The following is a 12,292-nucleotide window of genomic DNA, read 5'->3' as shown; positions in this document are numbered from 1 at the left end:
CTGCTTGTGTCGCTCTTCTTCTTCCCTCTTCCAGCCCACAGCCCACCCCATCTCTTCGTTTCTCTTCCTCACACACACCCGTTCATATTTCAATGATGATAGGGGCGGGGCTTTTCCTTCTTTTTCTCCTATATCTATATACATGCTGTTTGGAGGAGTTGAGGATTTTCGGTTGTATATATATACGGGGGGAGGAAGGAGGGAGAGAGGGGGAGAACATAAGAAAGAAGCTTCGACGACACGAGCTGAGATCAAGTGTGACAAGCTCACAGACTCATAGGAAATAGAAGAGATCCTTTCAAAAAATAAGAAGAACAAGAAGAAGAAGAAGAAGAAGAAGAAGGGACTTGTATATTTAAAATGTACAGGTCTCCTTAAAAGAACACGCGGGGCTTTCGGTATATTTTTCTGACGCTTTGCTTTCCGTGTTCAGACACACGAAAATTGTGGCCGTGAATATATAGGCCAAGCTAAACAAGAAGGCCATACGGCTTGTCATCGTGTCACGACTTATATAGGTGGGACGTGAACCTATAGGCGGATCAAAACATCGCCGCCTATTCGCGGTGACCAAATGCTGCTATATCCGAACGGCCAATGTTTTACCAGCTGGCTCTGTAATCATTCTTTTATATGTCTAATAGACTAGCTATAGCATTTCATTGTTATTATATATTCTTTCATTTGATTTGATTTGATTTTTGGAAAACATTTTGCTTTTTGAACAGTTGCCAATCCTCTTTGCATTTCAAATGTATATAATATACCTCTGACCCTTTTCATTCCAGTTCGATGTCTCTGTTTGAAAAAATAAAATAAAATAAAAGTGATGGAGAGGGAGGGGGAGCAACTTTCCTGAATGAATTCAGCATGACGGCATCTTGTAAACGCGGTTAAACGGTTGAGAGGGCCTACATTTTGTATATGTTGTATAGATGAAATAATCTGAAGGAAAATGTTTTTCGTTTTTAAAATAAAAAAATAAAATAAAATGTATATAGGAGAGGCGTGTTGGCGAATGCAAAAATGTTTAAATTGAGGCAACGGCGATCGATGTCTTTCAAAACGGGAGCAATAAAAAAAAAAAAGAGAAAGCGTCATAGACGTAAGATTCATCGAAGCTCAAAGCCTTGCATGTTAGCTACTTTTTTTTGGGAGGGGGGAGGGGGTGTGTGTGTGTGGGGAAGGTATATATATATAGTTTTATTTTGATATATTCCGCCCACCTATTTATGCGATATCGATTGATGGCTATAACTCAACTTTCGAACGTTGTCCATCCACGTAAATCGAAGTATATGCGTGAATTAAAAAAAATATATATTCGCAATAGGCCGTGAAGGCTAACGTATCGGAAAATCCGAGGCAATTTGATGTCGCTTTATAGTTTTGATATCTTGCAAGTTTTGTTTGAATTAATTGGTGTTACAATTAATAATCGATAAATAAAAGCTACGTATAAAGCGTGTTAGATTATTTTTGATCGAAAATCTTGTATTGAACTTGAACTAACAATTTAAAAACAATAGCCTTTTTCCATTGAGCTTCGAATATATTACGTCGGTTACACGCCACGTATTAAGAGGACGTTGTTTTTTTTGTTGTGTGTGACAAAGTTTGTCCTTTTTCTTTTTTCTTTCTTGGTCACGATGGCTGTGGAAACTGCTGTTTATTCGACAGACGGAAACGTACATAGGAATGCACATTCAGCAAAAAGCCCCGCGTGTCTGGACAGTCCGTCCGAGTCCCGAATAACGATCGTTCGACATGACATGTTGGTACGTGACGAGCCTGTTTTTCAAATCTTATCTTTCACAATGTAAATAGCCAATAGCCAATCGCCATCACAATGCACGAGGTTAACAACAACTATAAAAGAGCCCAAAAATAACAACTGAATTGACATTTTTTTCTTTTTCTTTTCAAATCTTCTATATTCGACTTTGATTTCCTATATCGGAACAACTTCAACGATGGAATTGAACCATATCCTGACAATTAATTGCAGCGCTCTTCGCTCCTTATTGCGTGACAATGGCTCGTGTAAAGACATCTTCAACAGGTATATGAAGAAACAAACGGGGACAACGGCATGAGTATATATATAGGTCTATCTAATATATAGGACTTGAATCGCTTATATATAAAAGCCCCTCGACTGCTGGATTTCACGAACAGCCCAACGTCATCTATAATAAACTAGTTTCGAATGTGAAACACTACTTGGCACTTAAAACTGTGTGTGCACGGCAAGCCGGCTTAATGGAATAAGCCGCCGCCGTCCCGACATGCGTTTCTGCGTCGCACTATTCTCATATATAGCAGCAGTTTCGCTTGCTCTATCCAACGCACCTCACTCCGTATAGATATGACCTCTGCTGTATAGGCTCCCAGGATGCCTTTGCATACTATATAAAATCACTGTTTATACACGAATATATACAGTATATATAGTTTGTTGTAATATTATATATACTCGACTACATATATAGAGCTAAAGCGTTATGGTATATGCCAGCACTTGGCTGGTAGATTTTCAGCTGTTTTGTACGAATTAAAATTCATGTGTGAAAATATGACACTTGCTGTGTTTTTATAGAAGTGTTTGCTTGGCCTTCGTTGCATCATTGATATGCAAGCTCCATGTTTTATGTCACAAAAAAAAAAAAGCCAAACAAAGGCATCAGAACTATAAAACATTTTGAATTGAGATTTGTCTGCTGTGCTGTTGTTCGATATAAATCATTTATTCTTGAAAGAAATGTGTATACAGTAGGGTCTAGTCTATATTAGAGGACAAGAGGATTACGTAACTTTGTTGTCGTGAAATGTCATGTATAGACCTATAGGCAAACCCCCTGGGAATATACACATACACACAGCCTTTATAGGTGACGCGAAAAGTTTATTTGATTTTGCTGCTGTGGTGTAATTGAATCTAGTTCGGGTCAAGGGCTGGTTATATATAGATGGCTCCGTCCATAAATGAAAGAGAATTAATAATGATGGCGGAATATATATCCGATGGAAGGCCAACCAATTACGAATTTATTTTGATTTTTTTTTTTTGCCCGTCACTATAGTTTCACATATAAAAGGAAATAATTAATTTAAACAGAAGTATCTATAAAAGAGCTACCATGCTGCATAAGAAATCTGTTTCACTTTGAAAATATTATATATAGACTTATATATACATAATATACGTAGTCTGTCATGGAGACATCTATAGGGAGAAAAACGTTAGCCTATACGTCATATAGAAAATGATCATATGCTTCACAAACCGACCGAAGAGTTAACGGAATCGAGTAATGGACGTCACCGTGAAACGGTCCAGCAGCTATAAGCAAAAGTCGTCTATTTCAGAAATGGGGGATTTTTAAACATTGGTGCTTTGTGAATATATAAAAGGGATGGGATATTTCTTAGGTGTGTATAGTAAATCATCATTACACGTACAACGATGTTGACAGAGAATAAAGCTTTATTTTTTATATCCCCCCTGTATACATGTTATTTTCTAGTTTTTGACTTTTCGAGGTATAAGACGAGTTTAAAAAGACAAATCCCTTAGTAGGCTAATATAGTATAGTACAATTCTTGTTTTATTTTAAAAGACGCGGAAAGAGGGGCCGGAGGTGATGGGACATCATATTTTTATATTTAGTCAACTGTAGACCCTTAGGGCAGAAGCGCAGAAAGTCCTGAATAAACTTAAGGTTTTAGGGCAATGCAGCAATAACAACCGTATATAAATATATAAGATTATTGAACATGTTTTTTGTTTTGTTTTTTCATTACTTTTTTTTTTTAGAATGAAAATAGAAGCTTGATTTTAAATCCAATTTATTGCACGTTTATAATCCACCCTATTTTTAAAGTAAATATTCAACTATATGATACGTTCATCGGAATTTGATTACCAAAGCAAAAACATCAAGTTGGAATCAAGTTTTAATCTCATTTTTAGACCAACGTGATTGAGACGGGAAAACAAAAATCTCTATCATAAAAGCATATATAACCATAAATTATATAGTTAGTCTATACGCTTTGTTCATGTTTGACCGTGTTATGTAGGACAATTCACTTCCGCACGTGCTCCGGGAGTGGGATGGACCGCAGACTATATAGATGAGTTTCAACCATTATATAAGACACAGCGCAAAGTCAAAACTCTTATTCTTTCCCGTCGAAATATAATCATGGAAAGAGCAAGTCACAGGTGCTCTTGTCTGTGGCAAGCACATCGCGGTCTCTTTAACAAGAGCGCGCGGGTTTCAAATGATAAATAAAACAAGACGTCTCGAATCGAGTATTGCGAATAGAAGCTACATGTCTTTGTCTCTCGTAGGCGTGATTGAAGTGCTTGCTGTATCCTTTGGTACACGATAAGCCTTTCATAGCACGGACAGTATATATAGTATCGTAGACCGTGAAAATCGATAAAAAGAAGGAGGGGGGGGGAGGAAAAATGGGTGAAACCAGCAACGTAAAGGTAAATGTCATTTTATGCTATTGCCTTATTGTCTGTATATATAAATATACTTCATCAAAATCTGAACACGAGCTCTGAGACTTGAGGGCACGTACGGCTTATTCGTCGTTTGTCATAGTCAGTGTCACGCAGTCCGTGTATACAACATCCGGCATCCGTCTCCTCGAGGAGGGGGGGAGGGGACTGAAATTTGGACACATTTTTTGTGCTTGTACGTATTTAGGAAGGGGGAAAAAAATGTTTCAAAGGCGTCACACGTGTGCGGTTGGAAGAAGATTTTTGTTTCACTTTTTGTGGGCTGTGTTCTAATTATTTATGCAACAGGTAATTCAGCTCATTTTAAATATACTCAACGTATATAGCACACATTTATATACCTTCTTTCAGGCTGTGTCGCCCGATATATACATCAGGCGGAGACAATGGGTATATAAGCTTATATGCCAGCAAACAGGAAATATTTAATATTTAAGTGTTTGTGGTTTATTCAGCAAGCGATTTTGATCATGTCGCGTGACATTGTTGGGATTATAACGCTCAATAATTATACTGAATTTATATAGTCTGAGCCATTTGTTTTAAATGATTGGCGCTTGCTTTATACAACAGACTGCTTATTAATAAGAAATCAGAAGGAGTCTACATGGGGTTGGTGGTATATAATTTGAATTCTTCCTAGGATAAACTGAACAACCAATAATAAGTCCGTATTCAAGAATTTAATTGAATCAGGAACATTCTCCCAGTCAATAGAAGTTTGACATAGCGAGATTTACGATAGGCATGTTGAACAGGTTGAAAATGTGCGTTACAAAGGAGCTTCTTTTATGTATAGATTAATAATCTTTTATGCCTATACGATCGCACCTTTATTTCCCGTTCAAAGGTTACCGATTTCATCGCTCAAGTGTGTAATGCATCGATATAAATGTTGCCTTGTGACGTTCACGCATCCTGTTCGAAATTTCGGTGTAGGCCGCTTTTTTTCACGGTTCAGCTATATAAATATGTGGAATCGCTTTCGTTTTACTGCATGCACGAACTGATGTAATGGCCTTTATTTTGCGGTAGATGCGCATTGCACAGTCATCGAATATAGAAACTATAGATGTAGCGTTTCATTTTCACTTGAAGGCGGAATCAATAAACAAGTGCGACAATAAAAGTCCTTGCCTTTCTATAATGCTGTTAATAGCTATATTTTTAATATGTATAAGATATACGTTATCTTGATCTATACGTCGAGTCTCCGTAAAATGTGACGCAGCCCACGAAAAAAATCGATTTTCGTGATCCTCGTTAAATTGTGTATAGGATCTAAATCACGATGTTTATTGATATAGCTATGTCTCTATTAGGTTTTAGAAAAATAAATGAAATGATGAGCAAAAAGTCGAGCTTAAAATGCAGGAGTCCGCATAAAATATTATTAGTTTTCTCGTTAATTGTGGTAGTTTTTTGAATCAAACGGCATGTTGTTATTTCAAAAATCATTTGTTATGTAATTAAAAAAGAGATAATGTTATGTAATATATATATATCTATTATATTTATGTCATGTTAACTTGATTTGTAGGATAATACATTAGACTTGTTAATTTACGATAAACTTGGCGAGTTTGTTGCCGATTCTCGGAATTTTTCTTCCATAGATGGCTGGGATGTTAGGCCGATCGTCTCCGACTATCACTGGTTTTAGCTTTTCTGTATAATGAAAAACTCATTTATTATAGCATCGATTCAAAGTTGAGTCAAATAATAAGCGCGTGGGCCTTAATTACCGTAAAGAGTTTTCTTTCCGTCGGAGTTAGCGATCAAAGATGAAGCGACTGCGCCATCGCCCTTTATAGATGCAACCGTCGTCGATAATTCCGGCGTTGCTTCCGTGTTGGGGGATGTAGTGGATTCGCTAATTGTCTCCGTAGTTAATGCAAAATGACTGCTGCTGTTGCTGAAACTAGCATTAATGTTATCATCTCCGCTGGAACTTTCAGCAAACGCCGATGCAAAAACTTGCTGGATATTAACATCAGGCAAGACAGTTGTGACGCTGTCGTCTGTGATTTCAGTTTCTAAATCGAGAGGTTGAGAATCGGCGATGACGTTGAAATTCAGGCCCTCAACGATGGGAGGTTCTATTAAAGCTGGTGCCGTTGTTGTCTTTACTTCTGGCAGCGTTTGCACGTCGTCCGTGTTGAACGAAATTGTTGGAAAAGTCGTGGCTTCTAATCCAGTCACAAAGTTTGATTCGCTGAAATCCACAGCTGCGTTGGCGGTGTTGACTTTATTTATCGACGCAATGTCCTCTGTTGACTCTTCCGTCGCATTGGTGGGAACTTGGAGAAAATGAGCTGCTAGATCAGTGGTGGGACTAGTTAGCGGAGTGGTCGTCCTGTACTCATCGTCGAAATCCCGTTCAGACAGGGAATTTAACGTGACAACAACAGCTGAAGTTTGAACGTCCGCTAGATTAGGCTGGAACGTAGACAACTCCTCGTTCAATTGATCGTTCTCCGTCAGGATACTGTGAACTGACTCGACTGCAGCGTCCGATGATTCCGCCAACTTTTCTCCGGGTTTCACCAACGAGTCCTTGTTTGGCAAAGTTAGAAACGTGGCGCCCACATTATTGTTTTCGCTGAAAAATGCTGCGTTGGTCGTGACCGGGATGACGGTCAGCTCTTCTTCAACTCCCAACTGTAACTTTAAATGAGAGCCGAATTGGTCCTCGTTAAATGGCTCGGTGGTGGTTGGCGTCGCCTCCGTAAATTCCAGTAGGACTTGTTGTGTTGTTACAGGTGCTGTGGAATCATCTCTTTCGCGATTGATGATTTGATTTTGAAGCAACACCGTGTCGAGGCCACCCATTCGGTTCACGCCCGGGATTTTCGATCCGTATTTGTCTCCGACGTTCACGAATTGCGTTGAATACTGTTGATGGCTTACTGTAGGTGACTGCCCTCTAGCGATCGTTGCCGTAACTGCTTGCTGGTTGCGGTTGGTGCTGGCGATGGTTTCAGGTCTGGCGGCTGAGATAGTGGACGGAACGTCGTAACTTTGTATCGACGCTTCGGGATTGACAAATTTGTTGACACTGTGCGGATGCACGTTGGCCTGTTCCCGGCCAGATAGATGCTGCTGTCGGAATACTTCGTTTAGAATGTACAGCGAAGGAGCGGCGGCGCAATCCACATTGTACCACCAGTCGCACACTGTTGCGATATCCATCCAAATTTAGAAACGACAACACGTCACAAAATTTGCAATTCATTTTTTACCGAAATGTTTTTGATTAAATAGAGTCCCGTTTGGGCAGAGGAAACTATCGTGGCGACCGTCTATCTGACATAGGTGGAACACCTGTTCCAGGAAGATATCAAATATTTAAATCATTAATGTTCATCGAGAACGGACGTAGCCCGAAAACTGATGAACTAATATTAATGATGATGCTAAACAGCATATAGGATTGCAAACCTTAAACAACCAACAAATGTGTGGATTTACCTGACACAGTCCTTCGGTATCGGCGAAGTAACCTGGATTGCCCGGGCTGCATCTAAATGCCGTTGGTGGAACCACCGGGAAGGTAGGATAATCCGCTGTTGCAAGCAGTTTGCGTCCGATGCGAGTTGATTGTCTTTGCAATTCCCCTGGTGTCTTTTCAGTAAACCGTCATTAATGGACAGAGCAAAATTGTAATGCACTCGTGTTTGTTTCTCCGAAATGCCATGCATTTAGATTTGCATATACCGTATATAGTCTATATATATAGGGAATACGTAGACTATATATACGTGTTCTGGACAATTCAATGTGTCCAAACGTCTGCTATAACACATTGATACAGATTGCTGCACAACACAGTTCGATCGCTGTTGGTGGTCTTATTTTTGTGTGTGGAGGGGAGGGGGGGTGATAGTGTTGTGTCCGTTTGCCACAGACTTGTCATTGCACGCTAGAGTGCCTTTTGACAGTCAAAGTTTTTCGTTCACAGCGTAATACGCTATATGGTCGAACAGTTTTACGTTGTTCAATCAGTCAGTTCGTATCATTAAAAAAAATAAAAAGCTTTCTTTTTCAATGTTCCAACAAAGATTGCGTAATCTAGTACGAGGTCTTTTATTTTTGGTAAATTAATATTCACGTCTTCCCTTTTTCACTATGTCGGTTATCCTGCGTTTCAATAATCAATACTTGTGCGGTGTTTATGTACATACTTGAGCCCCATCAAACGGAAGTCTACGCTATTACTAGTCCAGCAAACTATATACGTTCTTTTTAAAGATGTAAAAAAATACTTGAAAATGAACGATAGACTAAGCTGAATCGTTAGCACAAGAAGTTTCACTTGGGAGCGAATGAACCGCGACATTCAAAATCGATAAGAACATTCCCAGTCACGATAATTTAAATAGAATGGAGCCATGAAGAGCTTACCTTATTGCCTTCTACGATAGCACAGTCTATCACGGCCGAAAGGCTGTAGAGGAACACACCTGAATAATCATGAAATTCAATCAGATACAACGTTTGCAGACGATATAAATAGACGCGACATTAAAACGATTCAGCTATACAAAATAAAGACATTTGCTTACCTAAGCAGAGGCTTGCAAAATTCATCGTACGTTTTTATAGATAATGTCTATACTTTAAAACAACTGTTTAACTAAATTGTTTTCGGTGTACTGTTTACGGGTTGGCACAAGGGTAGCGAACATGCACGAGACAGTGTCCGACTGGTCAGCGAAGAACTGTCTTATATAGAAGTCCCTTTCTCTGTCTCTCGCTTTCCTGCTCTCTTTCTCTTTCTTAGTTACGGTATGGACCCACAGGTTTTTTTTTTTAGAGAGGTGTGGCCCTGAACGTGATGCATACCGTTACGCAGGCCGATGCTGAGGAGATCGCATTCTTTGTATATATATCCAAGAACAGCGTGTATTAGCTTTATAGCCTACTATACGTGAATTTCGTTCATATATTCACGGCAAAAGCGGGAAACAGATGACACGCATAACAGTTTAATGCCGAGCAAAATATAATATATAAAAGAATGGCCAGGAAATGAATCGACAATTTGAAACTGTATTTTTAAAAGAACGCTCTCTCTTTCGGTAGCACACAAAAAAGAAATAACTTTCGCTGTCTGAAAGGACTCTTCTTTTCTTTTCTGTCATCAGATATAAGTCGATGTGCTAAAATTTTTCTAAGAATTTTCGGGGCGTGAGAGTTGAAAAGAATTTCCCGTAAGTTCATCATGAAACGTCTGCCGCTGTGCGAATCATCAGAGCCTCTTTGGAGCGAAGATGTTAACGGTTTTCATTCATTTTCACGCTCCTCTGTCTCGCCGCGATTTGTATTGCCCTCGTTCATGAACCAACATGTTCAAATCTGCATTCACCTTTCTTTTCCTACACATCAAGAATAGGCGTTGATCAATAACGTAATGCGTTATTGAAACGAATATATTTTCTCAAAATTCTGTACTACCTCAAGTGTGCAATACATTGTCGAGTTTTAAATAATCGAATAAATGATGCACGAATTGATTGGCCACTGATTTGCAATAACTTTAGATTTCGAGAGAACAAAACATATGGCCACCCAGTCTCAAATCGATTGGTGAGTTATGGATTCGATTGACGCCGAGTTGGTTGATTCACACACTTATACTGGCCAATTCTTTTGCGGTCAAGACCGGCTTGTGGGTTATTACTTGTTTTGACAGAGAAATGGTTAACCGCAGTCGGCGTCCGTTCTGATGGGGCCAACGAGAACAAGGGCCGCATTATTTCTTTCTTTAGCTTTTTCTTATTGTTTTCTTCTTTTTTTAAAAAGGCATCAGTGGATGTTCAAACATTTCAGGTGTGGCACACGTCTACTAGTGTGTGTGCTCATCTCAACGGGAAATTTATGCTGGTGTCGTGAAAGTTTCTCACGTGCTGAATGTCTGCTGACGCGCTTCTGTACACTGAAAGGATTCTGCACATCACATTAGCGCTGTGTTAAAAAAAAAACGTGCCACGTTATTGTGAACAAAAGTTGCTTGTTTACGTCAATTGAAATAAGAAAGAATTTTCAAAAAGCAGAAACAACGGTATTTAGCACTAGACCGTTAAGCCCCCATCGTTGCTAAGGCAACACGATTGCGCTTATATAAGAGTAGGTCTATGTACATGTATATTATGATATGTTGAGATGTAAGCAAAGTCTTGTGTAATTCTGTGCATGTCTGGGCGTGAAAGCAGGAGACGGGGACAAAAAGCATCACGAGAAAATGTTTCTCGATTTACTCTACTTAAAAAAAAAAAAAAATGCGAAATGATTTGAGAAATTCGCGTTTTTTAAATATGACACGGCCTTGGGAAAAATGAAACCATAACTAAAATTATTAAGAGACTGCATCACAATCGAGCGGTCATGATACATTTCAATTCTCGTCTGGCTGTTGTGCGTGAACGTACTGTATATACTTTCAAACGAATATAAAGGCTGTGCCATATTGTCTTACTATATATACCCTTTATGGGTTAGTATAGCATAAACATCGACGTTGTTTTTTTAGCATGGAGAAAGTATTGTTTTATTTGTTTGACTTTAAGATTATTCTTAAAGGCAGTCTACGAGAGTGATATTGTAATATGTGTCTCCTTAGATGGCATCAACGTTTGAATAAATCTGAAGAAATTCCCTTGCAAATCAATTCAGTATCTCTCAGGCAACTGTTTTTTGCGCACCAGTGATGTCTCATCTGCATTGCGCTTTTTGGATGAATTTCTTTTGCCCAAATGCGATCTAAAATGTCTTGCTAGCAAATCCTAACCGCCAGACATTGCATGAAATTTTCGCAACCCATTTATCGCATCTGTTCCATTAAAAAAAATGTTATGATAAGCGCTTAAAGGTAATAGCTATAGCCACCGCATAAAACGAAAAGGTTCAAGGACTTGATCACATTGTTTAGTTCAGCGTCTGGCTGATTTTGCGGATTCGAGTCCTTTTATGTCACCATTTAAATGAGGTTAATTATACGCTGGTTCCGCTCTGGCTTTTTGTTTAGCCGTCTTTTACAAAGAGTACGTGGCGTGCACTGCCCGCATTCGATTGTCCATGCAAGGTGGTGTTGCGCGCGCGAGTGAAAGTCTTGATCGTTCCACTCATTCATAACGCCTTCAGATTGGTTATACGTATACACTTACGTGATCATTTGTCACATACACGTCTTGTCGCATTTTTTTTTTCATGCTTGATAACTTATACACGCACATAAAAAAACAAAACAAAAAAACTTTGAGATCGAATTGTTTGCGGTTGTTCAAACTGGATCATTTTGGATTGACAAGTTCTGTTTTCACTCCTTCAGTGATCGGAATGGCCATTAATAAAATGTCAGGCACCTAAAAGAGTGGCCACACAGTTCCCATCGAACTTGCTCATTCGGTTTGAACAACGTCTTGGCTTATTGACGAGTACTGGCCCAATTTTTTGTTTTTAATCTGAAAGGGGGAAAGGCTGCTGTCTCAGTATAAGCCCTCATTATTCAAAGATTTACTGGCGCGTTTTACCAGTGTCAAGTGGTAACCGAAACCTCCCCTCTGAAATATAAAACTATGCAACGCGGTGAAACAGGACCTACTCTACTCATTTCAGAAGAGAGTGGCATAATATTTTTTTACAAAAAAAAAAAAAAACATTTTACGCGTTGATGAAATGCCGAAATGACCGTGTCGATGTTTTTCCTTCCAGTTCAAAGTCTTCCGTGCGGAACTTTGAAAAAAATGAACACAG

General features: G+C 39.1%; 1 protein-coding gene across 1 annotated transcript; it reads right to left on the bottom strand.

The window, feature by feature from the left end:
- Positions 1–6,028: 6,028 nt before the first annotated feature.
- LOC116925428 lies at positions 6,029–9,241 on the bottom strand. The gene is made up of 6 exons (XM_032932138.2): positions 9,103–9,241; positions 8,942–9,000; positions 8,009–8,161; positions 7,780–7,861; positions 6,283–7,713; positions 6,029–6,205 (listed from the first exon to the last, which is right to left on the bottom strand). The coding sequence occupies exons 1-6, from the start codon at positions 9,125–9,127 to the stop codon at positions 6,096–6,098; spliced, it is 1,860 nt and encodes a 619-aa protein (XP_032788029.2). The 5' UTR covers positions 9,128–9,241; the 3' UTR covers positions 6,029–6,095.
- Positions 9,242–12,292: the final 3,051 nt, after the last annotated feature.

The sequence above is a fragment of the Daphnia magna genome, linkage group LG1, assembly GCF_020631705.1.
Source record: "Daphnia magna isolate NIES linkage group LG1, ASM2063170v1.1, whole genome shotgun sequence".
Classification (NCBI taxonomy): Eukaryota; Metazoa; Arthropoda; class Branchiopoda; order Diplostraca; family Daphniidae; genus Daphnia; species Daphnia magna.
This window is presented reverse-complemented; position numbering and strand designations above follow the sequence as displayed.